The 20,120-nt window shown below is 34.7% G+C and overlaps 1 protein-coding gene across 1 annotated transcript in view; it reads left to right on the top strand.

Annotated features, from left to right (window-relative positions):
* LOC136039595 (uncharacterized) overlaps positions 1 to 20,120 on the top strand; it is a 210,282-nt gene that overhangs the window by 128,869 nt on the left and 61,293 nt on the right. Inside the window, exon 12 of the mRNA XM_065723457.1 lies at positions 15,386 to 15,553. Coding sequence (XP_065579529.1) covers positions 15,386 to 15,553 — 168 coding nt within the window. The remainder of the gene's footprint in view (positions 1 to 15,385; positions 15,554 to 20,120) is intronic.

The raw sequence follows: 20,120 nt of genomic DNA, 5'->3' as shown, positions 1-20,120 counted from the left end.
TTCTTTAGGGAAGACTTAATCCCCCACAGTCCCCGGGGGAGGGGCTGCAAGTTACAAACTTCGACCATTGTTTACCTATAGTAATGGTTATTGGGACGTGTACAGACGTTTTCAGGGGGACTTCTTCACGTTAAAGGGGGTTCGAAGAGACGGGGCTACATGGGAGGATCTTTCCGTGGAGGAATTTATCATGAGGGACAAAATTTTCATGAAGGGGCCGCAGGATTTTCTAGCATTATTAAAAAAAAAACAATGAGAAAATAAATAAAAAAAATTTCAGGTGGAAGTAAGGAGTAGTATTAGAACCTAAAATGAACATATATTATTTCGTATATAAGGGGGTTCGTCTCCTTCACAATACCTCACTCTTTACGCTAAAGTCTTTTTTAGTAATTTCAGGTATTTATTCTACGGCCTTTGTGATTCAGGGGCCATTCTTAAAGAATTGGGACCAAACTGAAGCTTTAGTGTAAAGAGCGAGGTATTGACGAAGGGGAGAACCCCCTCATATATGTAATATAAATACACAAATCTAGAATTTTGTTACGTAAGTTAATTCGGAAGTTACGTAGATTTATTACTAAAAAAACTATGAGAAAGCCATTTAGCCAAAAAAAAATAATATGCAAATTCTATTTCAATTATTCATGTGCGGTCAGCCAAAATCAAAACATTTATCAATTAAAAAAGGTCCAAAAAAGTGCCAGAGAGACACAGGCAAACTCAAAATAACGCCATACCTTTGCAATATAGAATAACAAAGACAAATTTTTTTTAACTGAAAGTAAGGAGCGGCATTAAAACATAAAACGAACAGAAATTATTCTGTATATGGAAGGGATTGTCCCCTCCTCAACGCCTTGCTCTTTACGCTAAAGTTTTTAATTGTTTTAAAAAGGAGAGTTGTGAGAAACAGTCAAACTTTAGCGGAAAGAGTGAGGCGTTGAGGAGGGAACAACCCCTTTAATATACGGAATAATTTCTGTTCGTTTTGAGTTTTAATGTCACTCCTTACTTGCAGTTGAAAAACTTTTTTTATATTTAATTCATCGTAAAGAACGAAGGAAGCAAGATTTTTCTGGTGAAGACACGAAAAAGGATTCAAAATCTTTTTTTTGGGGGGGGGGGGTATTTTTTCCTTTCAATTCTTTCAATTAAATGCCCACAAAATGAATTTTTAACCCCCTTCCTGCAATTTGTGCTCCTGTTAGTATTGCTTTGTCTTTTTAGATTTTGCCAGATTCATTCTGCAGATGGGAAAACTGATATTTTAAGCTTCTATCTTTTCTAATTTCAAAAGATTATGCCGCACATCTTCATTCTGAATGATCGACCGTAACTTTTGCGTTTAAACGTTGCTCAAATCGCAATATTACAGATGAAATCTATTATTGAACCTAAAGTCATGCGCAATGTTGATTTTATCCTTGAGTGTGACTATCATTTGGCTCGAGCGTGGTTTGGCTAGTCCCTTCAGTGGGTGAAATTTGAGATTTGAATGCTTAATATGTATTATCTGTTGATCAGTAATGAAAAATTAAAGTTTCACTTTCCAAAAACTGATTAATCAAATTGATGAATAATAACTAATTATTGTAAAACATAGATATCCATAAACCATTAATGACAACTTAGTGTAAAAATTTGTTTCGTAAAAATTTCGTTAGTTTATCATTAATATTATCTAATTACTAAATTATTATTAATTATTGATTCATTATTAAACAATTTAATTAATTATCTAATACTGTACCGTTTTTATCATGAGCATATCTTAAAAAATTATCATTAATGAAAATTCCTTTTACAAGTAACTATGAACTTAATTTTATTTCTACCTAGTTGTTAATCTTTTGGAATTACCCTGGAAATTTTGAACTTGACCGTCAAATCAGTCCTTCTGTTATTCCAGGTTCTTTTGGGGGCTTCCTGGAATTTCCCCCCAAAGAAAACGGAGTTTTCTACTACACGCTACAGGAATGTTAACACGAACTAAAAATCGGTAATTTTTACTAATGCTATACGAACTAAAAATCGGTATTTTTAGTAATGCTAGACGAACGTTAACATGAACTAAAAATCAGTAATTTTTGCTAATGCTACACGAATGTTAACACGAACTAAAAATCGGTAATTTTTGCTAATGCTACACGAACGTTAACACGAACTAAAAATCGGTAATTTTTACTAATGCTAGACGAATGTTAACATGAACTAAAAATTGGTAATTTTTGCTAAAGCTACACGAATGCTAACACGAACTAAAAATCGGTAATTTTGAGATGTAAAGCAGATGACGTAAACTGTGCGACCTTCGGGTTCATGCAAAAATGGATTAAAAACTAATCCCAATAAAAAGCTAGCTTGTATTCTTTAACGGAAAACTGCGAAATGTAAGATTTTGAGTAGGTTATTTTTGCTGAACAGATAATTCTTACAAGTGTTTATTTAGTGCAAGAATTTCTTCATTAAGAGTTTTTTTCTTACATCTGCAAGTATTTGTGTATATTATTAAGAAAACGAATAATTTATAGTACGAATATTGAGACTAATATTTACGAATAATATGTAAAACATTTACGCATTTCGTAGATACGGTTCCAAATTTAAAAATATCCTGAATGTTGTTCTAACTGAGTTTACTGGAACCTTGAAAAAAGCTTCCTTATCAAGCACCATCAAATCCTCAAAATCCATACGGCACATCCATGCTGACAATACAGTCCATAAAGTTGTCCACAAAGTAGATAAACTTATTTCCTTGTACAAGTTAGAATAAAGTCAATTATATTTTAGTCAAAAAGGAATTGAAATTTGCTTAACTTTTCCAAGAGACTCACGCAAATTGCCATGGGAACTTCCTACAAAGTCAAAAAACTTATTATAAAGTCTAAAAAGTAAAATTATTTTGCGAGCGAGGCAAACTAAACAGCTAATTTTTTTGAAAAATTTATTAGTTTGTTATTTTTATTAATTCGTTTCATTTAAAATAAAATTGTATACTTAATTTTTAATTTGTTTATTTTTGTGCAGCCATAATTAATTATAAAATTGTTGGTGCTGTTGGAGCCCCGCCTTAATCCCTCTCCCTTGGAAAATAAGTTTAGTTTCTTCTGAATAACTATCTTTACTGTATTAAGAGGTTACGCACTCTGCCTTCGTGTACTTCTCGGTGTGCATTGTTTTATCACAGTCGACAACGTTCCCTGTGGCACATGTAGGTAGATTTCTTCAATGCTGGACCTCCTCGTGCCACGCATGGCACATATTTGTCACCACATGGTGCACGCACTTTCTGAAACTGGGTCCGCCCTTAGCCAAGTAGCCGTGCTTTTTACGGCTACTGATATTCGGCACGTAGATCTTGGTAAAATGGTTCTAGGGAAAAAGCGGGAAAAAACCTGCCGCCTTCCAGATTTTGGCATGTCAGAGACTTTAATCGCGAAATGATGCACAAAGTTATTATGAATAATTGGCCATAGCTGTCTCTCCCAATTAATTTATTTATGTCACCTGCTATGTTTTTCACACTGTTTTGATTAAGTTAAATGATCTATGCCAAAGGTAAAAACGTTCATATAGTTCTCTAACTCAGCTGTAATATTATTAAATTATCAGATTAATAATGATAATAATTTATTTTTAACTCACTATTTAAGACAAAAAAACCTAGGAACGGTATGTAAAAAAATGGAATCAAATATGGAAAATAAAATAAAAACATGGGAAATGACCATACAATGGCTCAAATTTTGAAATATGGGCTTTATTCCAGTTTATTCCAGTACTGTATTGCGTTTTAGTATTGCGGCAATCCCGTTAGCATGGACCGGTCATTGGCTCAGAAGGACAGGAAAGCATGCAATCCACCTACTTTTACTCATAAGGAGAGAGAAGAGGTCGTTTGTTTTAGTTGTCTTTTTTGTGAATTAAATAAAAAAAAACTAGTTTTTAACTGAAAGTAAGGATTGACATTAAAACTTAAAACGAACAGAAACTACTCCGTATATGAAATGGGTTGTCCCCTCCGCAATCCCTCGCTCTTAATGCTAAAGCTTTTGATTGTTTTAAAAAGCAGAATTGTGGCAAAGAGTCAAACTTTAGCGTAAAGAGCGAGGGATTGTGGAGGGGGCAACCCATTTCATATACGGAGTAATTTCTGTTTCTGTTCGTTTTAAGTTTTAATGTCGCTCCTTACTTTCAGTTAGAAAACTTTTTTTTTTTATTTAATTTCTGAACGTTTTTGAATCAATGCATGTTTAATTTTGGCTCTCCACACATAAATTATTAAAATGAAATTTGCATATTAATTCCTTTTTTGGCTAAATGACTTTCTCTTAGTTTTGATCGGACGATTTTGAGAAATAAGGGGTGGGGAAGGAGGCCTAGTTGCCCTGCAATTTTTCGGTTACATAAAAAGGCAACTATAAATTTTAATTTTTAACGGATGTTTTTATTAGTAAAAAATATACGTAACTTAAGAATTAACTTACGTAACAAACTTTTATATTCTTAAATTTTTGTTATGTATATGAGGGGGTTTTTACCCTCGTTAATACCTCACTCTTTACAATAAATTATAAGTTTTGTTGCAATTCTTTAAGAATGACCCCTGAATCAGAAAGGCCGAAGAATAAATAGTTAAAATTACTAAAAATACTAAAGCATAAAGAGCGAGGTATTTATCTCCTCCTAAATACCTCGCTCTTTATGCTAAAGTATTTTTAGCACCCCTCATATGCCTAATAATCTCTGTTCGTTTTAAGTTTCAATGCCGCTCCTTACTTTCAATTGAAAAAACCTTTCCATGTTTATTTTTTCATTGTTTTTTTTATAGTAATTTTAGAAAATCCTGCGCCCTTTTCATTGAATTTCTGTTCCCCCATGACATATTTCTCCAAGGAAAGATCCTCCCACATAGCCCCCTCGCCTCAACCCCACCCCCAAAACCAAAAAAATCCCCTGAAAACGTCTCTACACTTCCCAATAACCATTATTATATGTAAACACTGGTCGAAGTTTGTAAGTCATTCCCAAAGACATAGTTTTTATGGTTTTTGACTATGCGGAACAAAATGGCTATCACAAAATTTTGATCCGTTTACTTTGGAGAAAAAATGAGTGTGGGAGGGGGCCTAGGTGCCCTCCAAATTTTTTGGTCACTTAAAAAGGGCACTAGAACTTTTCATTTCCGTTAGAATGAGCCCTCTTGCGACATTCTAGGACCACTTGGCCGATACGATGACCCCTGAAAAAAACAAAACAAAAAAAAACAAAAAAAATAAAAAAATAAATAAACACGCACCCGTGATTTGTCTTCTGGCAAAAAATATGAAATTCAACATTTTTGTAGATAGGAGCTTGAAATTTTTGCTATAGGGTTCTCTGATACGCCGAATGCGATGGTGTGATTTTCGTTAAAATTCTATGACTTTTAGGGGGCGTTTCCCCTATTTTCCAAAATAAGGCAAATTTTCTCAGGCTCGTAACTTTTGATGACAAAGACTAAATTTGATGAAACTTATATATTTAAAATCAGCATGAAAATCTGATTCTTTTGATGTATATTTTAGCACCGAAATTCGTTAGCATCCGTTTTTTAGAATTTCGTTTACTATTGAGCCGGGTCGCTCCTTACTGCAGTTCGTTACCAGGAACTGTTTGACTAAAACGAGGCAATATTTGTTATCTGAAGATTTTATGCAAGCTTCTTAAAGCCTACAATCAACCCCCTTAAGGCCTACCCCCTACAAGCCTGTAAGGCTGAAAGCTTTACAATTCGCTTACTGTTTACATACGGTATTTGTTAAAGGGAAATAGGGCATGTATGACCTTTTTTGAGAGAAAATATTAAGGGGATTGGTGAACCAAATCAACAAGAGCTAAGAGCCCATATGGCACTTGTGACGAGGTCGGAAGAGCCAAGAGCTCATATGGCATGAGCTCTAGCAAAATTTTATGAATCAATAGATTGCTTTAGAAGGAAAATCAGAGGCTTAATGCCTGTCGGGATTTAAAACAAGAGTTCTGAGTCACGAGGTCCTTCTAAATGTCAAAATCCATTAAGATCCGCTCACCCACTCGTAAGTTAGAAATACCGCAATCTTTCTAATTTTTCCTCTCCCTTCAGCCCCCCCAGAAAGTCGATTCAGGGAAAACGACTTTATCAAGTCAATTTGCACAGCTCCCTGTCGCACTTACCATGTTTCATCGTTCTAGCACGTCCAGAAGCACTAAACTCGCCAAAGCACTGAATTCAACCCCTAACTCCCCCAAAGAGAGCGGATCCATTCCTGTTACGTCAATCACGAATTTACGACATTTATAAGCGTTTTCCAAGATCTCCGGTTTCCCCTTCCAACTCCCCCCAATCTCAACAGATCTGATCGGGATTTGAAATAAGAGCTCTGAGACATGAGTTCCTTCTAAATATCAAATTTCATTAAGATCCGGTCACCCGTCCTTAACTTAAAAAATACCTCAATTTTTCTAATTTAAGCGAATTACCAACCCCCAACTCCCCCAAAGAGAACATATCTGTTCCAATTATGTCAATCAAGTATATATAACTTGTGTTATTCTTCCCATCAAGTTTCATCCCGATCTCTCCACTCTAAGCGTTTTCCAAGATTTCCGGTTTCCAAGATTTCCGGTTTCCACCTTGAACCCCCCCCCCCAGTGTCACTAGATCTGGTTGGGATTTATAATGAGAGTTCTAAAGCACAAGATCATTCTAAGTATCAAATTTCATTAAGATATATTTTTCCCGAATTTATAATTCTATTTTTTCCGAATTACCCCCCCCCCTCGCAACTCCACCAAAGAGAGCAGATACGGTCCTGTTATATCAGTCACTTATCTTAGACTTGTGCTTATTCTTCCCACCAAGTTTCATCCTGATCTATCCGCTTTAAGCGTTTTCCAAGATTTCCCCCCCCCCCATGACACTGGATCCGGTCGGGATTTAAAATTAGAGATCTGAGTTACGAGGTCCTTCTAAATATGAAATTTCATAAAGATCCGATCATTTCTTCGTAAGTTAAAAATACCTCATTTTTTTAATGTTTTAGAATTAACCCTTCCCGCCAACTCCCCCAAAGAGAGCAGATCCGTTTCGGTTATGTCAATCACGTATCTAGGACTTGTGCTTATTTTTCCTACCAAGTTACATCCCGATACCTCCACTCTAAGCGTTTTCTAAAATTTTAGGCCCCCCCAACTCCCCCCAATGTCACCGGATCCGGTCGGGATTTAAAATAAGGGCTCTGAGGCACGATTTCCTTCCAAACATAAAATTTAATTAAGATCTGATTACTCTTTCGTAAGCTAAAAATACCCCATTTTTTCTAATTTTTTGAATTAACGCTTCCCCCCAACTCCCCCAAAGAGAGCGGATCCGTTCTGGTTATGTCAATCAGGTATCTAGGACTTCTGTTTATTTTTCCCATCAAGTTTCATCCTGATCCCTCCACTCTAAGCGTCTTCCAAGATTTTAGGTTTCCCCACCCCAACTCCCCCTAATGTTACCTGATCCGGTCGGGATTTAAAATAAGAGCTCTGAGTCACGAAATCCTTCCTAACATCAAATTTCATTAAGATCCGATCACCCGTTCGTAAGTTAAAAATGCCTCCTTTTTTCTAATTTTTCCGATTTAACCGTCTCCCCACTCCCCTCTCCCAGATGGTCGAATCAGGAAAACGACAATTTCTAATTTAATCTGGTCTGGTTCCTGATACGCCCGCTACATTTCATCGTCCTAGCTTACCTGGAAGTACCTAAAGTAGCAAATTTGGGACAGACAGACCGACAGAATTTGCGTAACTTATATTAAGTTGAATGATGTGTAACTGAACAGTAGGTATCATTTACATGCTATGATTACTACCACTACTACTGCTGTTACTATTATTACTACCGCTACGACTGATATTGCTACCAAAGCTAAGAGTGTTAAGGTGAAAATTTTAGGGGAAATTGAGACTGAGTTGAACTAAATCAAAATAAATTATGTGCATGCATGTTGCCAAAGTACATATCAGGGATGCCACAGGAACTGTCTACTGAAACAAGTTAAAAATTTCAGCGTATGTCGATGGGGGGGGGGGGGTGTTGAAAAAAATAAAGGTGCTATGTGCATGCTGCCACTAATGCTGCTACGAAAGGTAAGCTTTCAGGGAATGTTTAGGGAAGTTGTACTGAACCGAATCACATTATAAGTATTCAAATTGACACAATTAGGGAAGTTGTACTGAACCGAATCACATTATAAGTATTCAAATTGACACAACTGTGTACCAGCAATATCTAAGAAACGGCTTAGATTATTAAATTGAAACTTTCCGGGCATGTTCAGGCGGATTTTTAACTAACTAAAATGCACTATGTTCATACTACTACTACGCAAATAGCGCCGAAAACCACACTGTGTTTCCATTATAAATATAAACAACAAGTAGAAACAACAGGGAATATTTCTTAAGACAATGGAACCTTAGCCCTTAATCCTAATGAACTGAACCTGTTACAGAAAGACCTTTGAGGCTAGCTGCCAAAAAGGCAAGATTAGCATTGAAAACGTATTTTAACTATTTTTTTCACTCGAGTGAATTGCATTTTTTTTTACCTCACTTGATTTATCAGTTCTGGTTGAACTTCCCTGAAGTAAAGATGCTAGGACTGTTTTTTAAAAGATTTAAGTTTTAATGGTTTTATTTCAATGTGGGTTTCTTTTATATTTTCATTTGTTTTTTTCTGAGGACATCCCTTGGATATAGGGTCGAAATATTCACTTAGTGTTAAGGTTCCACTGTCTTAACAAAAAATTCCCTGTTGTTTCTAAATGTTGTTTGTATTTAATACTGTTACAATTACTTCTAGTGACGTTAATGGTGAAACTTTCAGGGAATGTTTAATGTGTTGTAATTAAATCAAAACAAACTATATGGTACTACTACTACTACTACTACTACTACTACTACTACTACTACTACTACTACTACTGCTACTACTACTACTACTACTACTACTACTACTACTACTGCTACTACTACTACTACTACTACTACTACTACTACTACTACTACTACTACTACTACTACTACTACTACTACTACTACTACTAACAACAACTCACCGCAGCACCAAGCCGCCTGAGGCCAACACAGCAACGCACGCTTCTTTTCCTTCCAAATCCATTCAAAGCCTCCCTCTTTACACCCTCCCAAGAAGTTCTCATTTCCTTTAAATCTTTCTTTATGATATCCTCCCACCCCAGACGAGGACGACTGGCTTTCCGTTTAGCCCTAGACGGTTGGCCGAAAAGAACAATCTTCGACTATGTGTCATCCTTCACCCACAGAACGTGCCCTAACCATCTCAATCTTTCTTTCACTGTAGTCCTAGAAAGTGGGATTGAACCACACTTTTCATACAGTCTGCTGTTTGAAATACGATCAGTCAGCCAGGTACCCGGAACAATCGATAGCCAATTTCTCTGGAAAACATCTAGTAAGTCTTCATCTACTTTTCGGATCGCTTATGCTTCAGAGCCGTATTTGACCACTGTTATCACCGTACCTTCCAATATTCTAACCTTGGTTTTCAGACTTGTCTTTCTATTCTTCCATACGTTTTTTTAAGTATGAAAAACACCCTGAGCCTTGGTTATTCTACTTTTAACATATTCGCTGTTCCCACCTTCTTTACTAATAATACTACCAAGGTAAGTGAAGCTGCCTACCTGGTCAATCTTTTCGTTATCCAATGTCACCTTTTCATCTTCACTTATTCCTAGCTTTAGTGATTTAGTCTTCTTAATATTAATTTTCAAACCTATTCTATCACCCTGAACTCGTAAAACCTCTAAAAGTTCATTCATTTTGCTCACACTTTCATCTAGGATGCTTAGATCATCAGTATAATCCAAGTCCAGGAGAGTTTTTCTTCCCCATTGGATTCCGTGGTCTCTTATTGCCTTTACTGTGCTCTTTAAGACAAAGACCATCAAAATGATCCATATAAAGGGGATCGAACACAACCCTGCTTAACTCCTAATTTAATACAAAATCTGCTGCTAACCTCATTTCCTACCTTAGCCGCAGCAGTATTATTCTCGAACATAGCAGTAATCACTTTAATTTATTTCACTCGTATACCATACAAGGATGATACCTTTGCTAAAGCTGGTCTATCAACAGAATCGAACGCTTGCTCATAATTTATAAAACTGAGGACCAAAGGTATTTGACAACTAAGGCACTTCTCAGTTATTAAACTAAGAGTAAAAATTTGTTCGACACATCATCTACCTTTTCTAAAACCGCACTGTTCTTCTCTTAAAACTTCGACTAAAGCATATCTCAGTCTATAAAGTACCATATTACTAAGTAACTTGCTACCTACAGAGACTAGACTAATGCCTCGATAATTACGTCACTCACTCTTATCACCTCTCTTATACAGTGGTTTAATTAAGGTTTTCCTAAAATCTTTAGGTACTAAAATCTTTAGGTTAGGGGTGTTACATAAGAGAACTTGGTAGAGACTGTTAGTCAAGCGGGGAAGTCCCGCTTGTAGCAGGGGAGACACACTCATGGGTGTTACGTAATAACGGTGCACGCGTGGGATTTGACGCAATCACATCCCATTTCACTGTCGATTAAAAGGTTTCATCCCTATTTTGAACTGTTATATTTTCATAGACTTATTGGGAATGATGTAATGGCAGTGCACACGTGGATATTTTATTTTCTTCGGGATTAATTTTTTTCAAAGTATTTTTTTTTCAAGGATTTTATTTTCTTTCTAGGCGTTTTTTCTCAGGGAACCTTTTTCAACTGAAGAATTTTTGTCCATATTAGGATTCGAAAGTGATTCCCCCTCAATGAAATGGAGCGCTTACCGGTTGGACCATGAAACCCTTTTTAATGTTTTGTTTTGGCTAATACATTCTTTATGATCGCCTATTGCACGCAAGAAGAACCCCCTGTTCGCGCATACTACAATGACTAAATGTATTGCGCGTTCCCATATGATTGCAATAATTGACACGCAGAGGGTCAAAGAACCAAATTTTTACTCTTAGTTTAATAACTGAGAAGTGCCTTAGTTGTCAAATACCGTTGGTCCTCAGTTTTATAGATTATGAGCAAGCGTTCGATTCTGTTGAATCGATTCAACAAAAATCGATTCGTGAAATTTGCTTACATTTGATTTGTACCTGTAGATTAAGTAATGCTTTAAAGAATTTTGTCAGATAATATTGGAGGATTTGTCCTTGCACATTTTTTACTAATAGAGTCTTATTCACACATATGACATTTTTCAGGTATTCTTCTGTAAAATTATTCGTTTGCACTAGAATTGATCGTTTTAAACTTAATGAAAAAGCATTATTTTTTTTTAATGAATCCTAGCAATTGAAGCCAGTGTGGGACACCAGTCCTGCGATTGCATCCTTCTGGCGCACATTATCACACTTTAGGGTTTTTCAAGCTTATCCCTTAAAATAAATTTATAAACTAAAACGACGATTGTTTTTTGTTTCAACAGCGAAAATCTCCCATTTAATTGTTAGATTTTGATATTCCATGGCAATTCCAAGCCTGCGACACCCAATGCCTATACATACGGTACTCTCTAGCAAGCAATATCACACATTTGAAATTTTTCAGGCATTTTTCTGCAAAAATATTCGTTTACACGAAAATCGATCGTTTAAACTTGAAAAAAAAAATCCCCATTAGCTTTTCTTCTGATGACTCCTAGCAATTGAGATCAGCGTAGCATATTGAACCAGCACCCGATGAAGCTCTTCTGGACCACGTTATCACACCTAAGGGGTTTTTTAACCTTTTTTCCCTCAGAGCGTATTGTTTTTATTTGAACAGTGGAAGCATGCCATTTCATTGCTAGACTGTGATGTTCCATGACAAATCCAAGCCCTTGACACTCAATGACTGACAAACGACACCCTCTAGCAACCATTATCACACATATGGCATTTTTCAGGCATTTTTCTGCAAAAATATTCGTTTCCGCTAGAATCGATCGTTTCAGCTTAATGAAAAAATCCCCATTAGCGTTTCTCCTCATGACTCCTAGCAAATGAGGCCAACGTGGCACAATGTGCCAGCCCCCCGATGACACCCTTCTGGCTCTCATTATCGCGCCTAATTGATTTTTCAATATTTTCCCCTGAAAAATAAATTTTTTAAACTAAAAATGACCATTGTTTTTATTTGAACTGCAGAAACATATCATGTCGTTGCTAGATTGTGATGTTCCATGGGAATTTCCAGCCTGTGACAATCGATTGCTGACACCCCTCGCTATATAGCAAGCATTATCACATATACGATATATTTTGGGCATTTTCCTGCAAATATATTCGTTTACACTAGAATCGTGTGTTTAACCCTAATGAAAACTCCCCCTTAGTGTTTTTTTCTGATGACTCCTAGCAATTGAGACTCAGCTTGGAACAATGTACCAGCCTCCAATGACACCTTTCTCGGGCACATTATCACACCTAAGGGGTTTTCAACCTTTTCCCCACATCAATAGATTTATAAATTTATAAACTAACAAATGACCATTGTTTTTATTTGAATAGTGGAAACTTGAAATTTCATTACTAGATTTTCACGTTCCATTGCAATTACCAGCCTGTGACACTTAATGGCTGACACGTGTCACCCTCTAGCGTACACTAGAATCGATCTTTTAAACTTAATGAAACAATTTCCCATTAGGGTTTCTCCTGATGACTCGTTGCAATTGAGGCCAGCGTGGAACTATGTACCAGCCCTGATGACACCCTTCTAGTGCACATTATCACACCTAAGGGTTTTCCCATCTTTTCCGCTCCAAAATAAATTTATAAACTAAAAGATGACTATTGCTTTTATTTGAACTAGTTGCGTGCTAATTTTCGTTCGCGAAACTTGTTGCATGGCAATTTTTCTCTTCGTGAAACTTGTATATTGATCTTTCTCTTTGTGAAACTAATTCTGTTCGTGGAAATTATTGAATGCTGATTTTATTCAGAGGACTTATTGCTTGTAGATTTTCTTCGTGGAACTTCCAGCGTTCTGATTTTTGATCGTGAAACATGTTTCATGTTGATTTTTTCTTCGCGAAACTTGTACATTTATTTTTTCTTCGTGAAACGGATTTTTTCCATGGAACCTGTTGAGTGTTGATTTTTGGATCATGGAGCTTTTTGTGTGCTGATTTTGTTTGTGTAACTAGTCTTAACTTGATTTTCGTCTTCGTGAAACTTGTTCATTGGTTTTCTCCTTGCGAAACTGATCTTGTTCATGGAACAACTTGTGGCCTGCTGATTTTTGTTCGTGAAACTTTTTATATTTTGATTTTTTCTGAAGCTTTTCCACTGATTTTTCTCCTCACGAAACTGATTTTGTTCATGGAACTTGTTGCGTGCCAGGAACAAAATCAGTTTCACGAGGAGAAAAATCAATGCACAAATTTCACAAAGAAAAAAATTAATATGCTACAAATTTTACAGTTAAAAAACAGCACGCAATAAGATCCGCAAACAAAAATCAGTTTTGTGAGGAGAAAAATCAATGTACAATCTTCACGAAGAGAAAAATCATGAAGCAACAAGTTTCACGAGCAAAAATCAACACGCAAGAAGTTCCATTAACAAAACCAGTGTTGTGAGGAGAAAAATCAATGTTCAAGTTTCATGAAGATAAGAATAGACATGCAACTAGTTTCACGAACACAAGTCAGCACGCAACAAGTTCCGCCAATAAAGAATCAACACGCCACTAGTTCATGTGTAAAATCAGTTTCACAAGGAGAAAAATCAATGTACAAGTTTCACGAAGAAAAAATGAACATTAAACAAGCTTCACGAACAAAAATCAGCTTGCAATAACTTCCAGGAACAAAATCAGTTTCACGAAGAGAAAAATCAGTGTACAAGTTTCAAGAAGAGAAAAATCAACATGTAACAAGTTTCATGAACAAAAATCAGCAAGTAACAAGCTCAAATAAAAATAAGGGTCATTTTTTAGTTTTATAAGTTTAATTTTGAGGGGAAAGGGTTGAATAGGTATGATAATTTGCGTCAGAAGGTCGTCATCGGGGCTGGTACATACAGTTATTGCAAATCACATGGGAACACACAATACATTTTATCATTCTATTATGCGCAAAAAAGGATGTTCTCTTTGCGTGCATTAGGCTATCATGTGTAACGTATTAGCCGAATTAAAATATTAGAAAGCTTTTTGTGTTCAAACTGGTTAGCGCTCCGTTCCATTGAGGAGGAATCCCTTCCAAATCCTAATGTGGACAATAAACCTATAGTTAATAAAGGTTCCCTGAGAAGAACGCCTTGAAAGAAAATGAAATCCCGAAGAAAATAAAATTTCTTAAAATACTATGAAACATCCCACGTATTATCGTCATTGCGTAATACCCAATTGCGCGCTGCCATTACATCATTCCCAATAAATGTACCGAAGTCACGTAAGACAACCTGACGCTCAACAAATCTATAATCCGCGTAAGATTGCTTCACATCCCACGTGTGACCCGTTATTACGTAATACCCGCGTGCGTGTCCCCCTCAGCTACAAGCAAAACTTCACAGTTTGACTAAGGTCTCTAAAATGTCCTATTATGTAATACCCCAAACCCTATTATGTAACAAGCAAACAAACCCTATTTCGTTACTGACACCTGCGTCTCTTTGACAAAATTCCCTATTACGTAACATGCCTCGCTGGCCGTCGTGGGAATGAAGGGATAGGGATGCAAGCAGGGACAGGGTTGTCTTGGAATGATGGGATAGGGCTGTCGTCAAAAGCAGAGGGGAATCACTACTGGTAAGTCCCCTCTGAATCTTCAGGGATTTCCCGTTACCATAATTATCCGATAAGTCATGGACCAGGTTTTTTGTGTTTTTTTCAATGCAGGGTTGCCATCCCTTATGATTTACCCCCTATTTCTAGAGATTTTTCATATTGTCTAAATTACTAAATTAGCACGTAAAGCACTGGATTATTAAAAAAATCACTAAATCAACCATAAAATTGGTAAAATCAAGTTTGTTTTTCCCCGGATGGCAACCTGTTGTAGTTTTCGTTGTGCTGGGAAAACATTTTGAACTCATTTTCAGGGAAAATCTGGGAGTGTTCGGATAAATGTCGGTTTCAGAGGTTGCTGAAAAACTATCTGAAAACAAAATCTACAGGGCAAGAGTTCCAATTCTTTTTTTCATTTTTCATGATAAGCTAGTTTAAGGTGGCTTTATTTTATTTTTTTTATTCTTACTTTTTTATAGTCAGAGCTGAAGTATACCACTAGACTTGTGCGCTGTTTTTAAGATTATATATATTTATATTCAAGGCCCCAGTTTTTACTCCAAAAATTCTGGACTTCAGCCAAGCTACTCAGAACAGATATTTGGCTTCTCTTAATGCATCTACTGCAGCTGCAAATGAGAGCCAAGAGTATTGCCAGTCTTCTTTCATCGATCCAGACTGTACATATCCCCTTGCTACTGAGGAATCGCAGGTATGTGAAAAGCCAGCGGTAACTATTATAATAGTTTATTTATATTTTACCTTAATATGTCTATTTGTTCTGGAAGACTAGTTACTGCCCAAAGCTACTTGGGGTCCGGTCTGTCAAGTCACAGTGTTTTGTCTCTCATTTATTTGTAATATATAAATATTATATTTCAAAATAAATAATTCGGACGCAACTTAGCCCTAGAAACTGAATTGATGAAGGTCACTTTGTTTAATTGTTAAAGTCACGCCATTATCATTATTAAAATCAGGTCATTTTGATGTTACTAGATTAAAGTCATGTTGACTAAGTTGTTTCTCGAATGTTGTTAAATACATTGTCAATAACTAAATGAATTGTAATTAATTAAACAGATTACAGAAACAAGCAAACACAACTACCTTCATATTTCCTTCACCTTGGTACTATTTAATGAAAACAAAGAATATATGTTCTATTTCAGTTGACAATGGAATTACCCGATTTTTCAAGTATAAGTTTAAATTTTCAAGTTTTTATTTTACAATTGTGGCTGACTGTAATGAAAGATGTAGTTTATGAAATCCATGTAAATTGCATAGAGGATACACAATGCAAATTGAATACTGTAGTTCCTGTCTTGAAGAGACCTTTGGTTCTCACATTAGAAGTTTCCTATCCAACTGTCACTATGATAAATATGATCAATGGGAAAATGCTTACCCTGGCGTGACTACAAAAAACCTAAACATGATATCAGTTTAGTTTTAAGAGACTTGTAAAGTCGTGGTTTTAAATTGTTTTGGGAAGAAGAACCTGATCTACGCTTCAATTGATGGAATAATGAGAGAGTCTGGTTTTTGCGACATCTTTGTAAAGATATTGACTGGTATGATTATAAACCTACTGACTTGTATTTGGCTCTAACAGAAAGTGATTCTTCATATGAGAATATTGTATGTGGCATTGCTTCAAATAACCAAATTCAAGCATGCAAATTTTAAAATGTGCGTCAGAATAGTATTATTGACTTTACGCAGAGATATAATAAAAATGAAAGTTACATTATATTGTTGAAAGTGTGACCTGAACTTCGCATGCCAAGATGAATGCAAGTTGAACCCTGACGAGCTGCCGCTGCTTATCGTTAACGACGGTTACCTGTACGTAGAAGAAGAAATCTATAGGACAGAGTTTTTGTACATACAAAATTTATTAATAAACAAATCCACAACCATTTTCAAAGCATTTCACTCTTAGAGCACTGAAATTTATGTTGTGCAGGTAGAAAAGAGTATTTTCAACTAGAGAATTATCACCTCTAGTTCCTCAACTAGAGGATTATCACCTCAACCTCAACTAGAGGATTATCACCTCTAGAAAAGAGTATTCAATCGAGGATTATGAAATTTATGTTGTGCAGGTAGAAAAGAGTATTTTCAACTAGAGGATTATCACCTCTAGTTCCTCAACTAGAGGATTATCACCTCAACCTCAACTATAGGATTATCACCTCTAGAAAAGAGTATTCAATCGAGGATTATGAAATTTATGTTGTGCAGGTAGAAAAGAGTTCAACTAGAAAGTTGTTCAATCGAGGATTATCACCATAAATGCTAAGAAGTGTAAGTATATCCACGACATCGAAAAATGAAAGTCGTTGATTCTTGATTGTCTGCGGGACGACCAGTTTCATATTGTTTCCACTAGTCTTAATTTTCAATTGCCACAGTAATAAGTTTTTACGTATTAGTAAAAGTTTTTCTTAAGGGTAACAAATTTTGCTTAAGATTAGCAAGTTTTATCTGAATAATAGAAGTATTTTCTTAATGGTAACAAGTTTTTCTTGTTACTAACAATTTTTTTTAAAACAGTAAAGAGTAATAATAACATTTTGTTCTTGATGAAAACATTTTTCTGAATGGTAACAAGTTTTTCTTAATACTAACCAAATTTGTCTTAATACTAATAAGTTTTCTTAAGGTTAGGAAGTTTTTCTGAATAGTAAAAGTTTTCTTAATGGTAAAATTTTTTTCTTAATGCTAACAAATTTTTCAAAAAGTAACAATTAGTAATAACCCTTTGTTCTTACTAAAAACATTTTTCTTAATAGCAAAAAAGTTCATTTTCTTAATACTAACAAATTTTTTCTCAATGCAAAAAAAAAAATTTCTAACAGTATCGAGTAATAATAACACTTTGTTCTTGATAAAAAAAAACCTTTTTCTTAAAACTAACAAATTTTTCTAATAGTAACAGGGTATTTCTTAATAGCAATTTTTAGTTTTTTACTTTTATTTGCATAATAAATAACAAGATAAACTATTACAGATAAAACACTACGGTAGGGAAATTTTTAGTAATACCAATAAATTCTCTCTTAATACTAACAAATTTTTCTACTAGTAAAAAGTTTTTCTGAATAGTAACAAGTTTTGTTAATGCTAACAATTTTTTTCTTAATGCTAAGATGTTCTTTTTAAGATTAACTAGTTTTTTCTGAATAGTAGAAGTTCTTCTTAATGGTTGCAAATTTTTAATAAAACTAGCCATTTTATTCTAATAGTAAAAAGGTTTTTTTAATAGCAACAAACTTTTCTTAATACTAAATTTGTTTCATTAACGTTAACACTTTTTTCTAATAGTAACAAAGTTTTTTCTAAATAATAACAAGTTTTTTCTTAATACTAACAACAATTTCCATGAAATTAAAATTTGTTTTTAATAGTAACAATTGTTTTCATAATAGTAAAAGTTTTGTAATGGTAACACGTTTTTTTTTTAATACTAATAATTTTTTCTTAATAGCAACGAGTAATAATAACATTTTCTCTTGATAAAAACATTTTTCTTAATAGCAACAAGTTTCTTTTATTGATACTATTTTTCATAATAATAATACGTTTTTTCTTAATAGCAACATATTTTTCTTAATGCTAAAAATTTTTTTCTAATAGTAACGAGTAATAATAACATTTTGTTCTTGATAAAAGGATTTTTCTTAATTGCAACAGCTTAATGCAAAAAAATTTTTCATAATAGTAATAATTTTTCTCATAATAGTACAAGTTTTTTTTTTATAGTAACATGTTTTTCTTGATGTTAAAATTTTATTTTCAAATAGTAACTAGTAATAATAACATTATGCATAATAAAAACATTTTTCTGAATAGCAACAAGTTTTTTATTAATAGTAACAAGTTTGTCTCTTACTTATATTATGTTTTACCTAATACGAACAAATTATTTCTAATAGTAACCTGGTTTTTCTTTATAGCAACAATTTTTTTACTTAACACTAACAAAATTTTTCTTAGTAATATCACCAATGTTTTTCTACGAGCACTAACGCTTTTTTCATAACGGTAAAAGTTTTTTCTTTATGGTAACAAGTTTTTCTTAATGGTAACAAATTCTATCTTATATCAACGAGTAATAATAACGTTTTGTTTTTGGTATAAATCATTTTTCTTGATAGCAAAAAGTTTTTTATTAATACTAATAAGTTTTTTTCTTAATAGTAACAAGTTTGTCTTAATGCTCACAAAACTTTTTCTTACTGTTAAGTAAGAAACTGTTAAGTAACTGTTATTTTTTTTTTAGATTAGTAAGTTTTTTCTGAATAGAAAAAGGTTTTTCTCAATAGTAACAAGTCTTTTGTTAATGCCAGTAACTTTAAAATTTATCAATATTATCTTCAAAGTGCTCTTTTGGTGAAAGAGCAAGTTCCAATGGCGTTAATTCGTAGGGCTTAGCCAGCTAGAGAACATTGTTTACAAGTCTCGTAGCTATTGGCAGTAACAACAGTCCCGCGGTTATTGAAACTACTACCCGCTTAAACGAGCCTTTTTCTTTTAAAATATTTTCCTTTCTTTTTGTAAGCTAGGGCACGTGCAAGTGAACGATGTTGCTTTGTTTGTTGCCTAATACCTCCTGGCAGTTGAACTTTGCCTTCAATTAAATTTAAACAAGGCTCATATAGGAGATTAATTAATTCATTGTCAATATCATGTATGAGTATAACCTTCCTAAGTCGTGGTTTTGAATTACCTAAAACTGTCTTCAGTTTTATGATGGCAACTTATGATCTTTTTTGCTATTCACGAGGATAGATATACGGTAATTTCTTTGTCAAAAATATCAGTGACCTCTTCTCTCTCCCACCAACTATTGATCTTTCTCCAGACTGAGACGCCGACTGTATCTGCACATACGCTTCGATCTGAAGTAAGATAATGATTGTCAGGTAGCACCTTCAAACGTCTTTGCATTAATAGATTTTATCCGCTTTGCCCAATGTGGCATTTTTTCGACTCATGTAGTTTCTACTTTGTAGTTTCTGTGTAGTTTCTAAATTTTAGAGAGTGAATGGCCATGGAACTTGCTTTTGGAACCAAAATATTTTCTACACAGTTCCTACAAACACTCATATGGGAACTTTCATTTCCATAGTGTGTAGGCACCCCCTTGCAGACTTTTCGGTATACTCATTGTGCGTTTTCACAATGCACAGCTTCGGACCTGCAAGCACACCTTTGGATATCAAGTAGATCCCTGTCTCAGATTTTAAAAATAATAACTTTTGTTGGGC

The sequence above is a fragment of the Artemia franciscana genome, chromosome 19 (genome assembly GCF_032884065.1).
Source record: "Artemia franciscana chromosome 19, ASM3288406v1, whole genome shotgun sequence".
NCBI lineage: Eukaryota > Metazoa > Arthropoda > Branchiopoda > Anostraca > Artemiidae > Artemia > Artemia franciscana.
The sequence above is the reverse complement of the archived record's forward strand: the minus strand, read 5'-3'. Positions and strand labels throughout refer to the sequence as shown.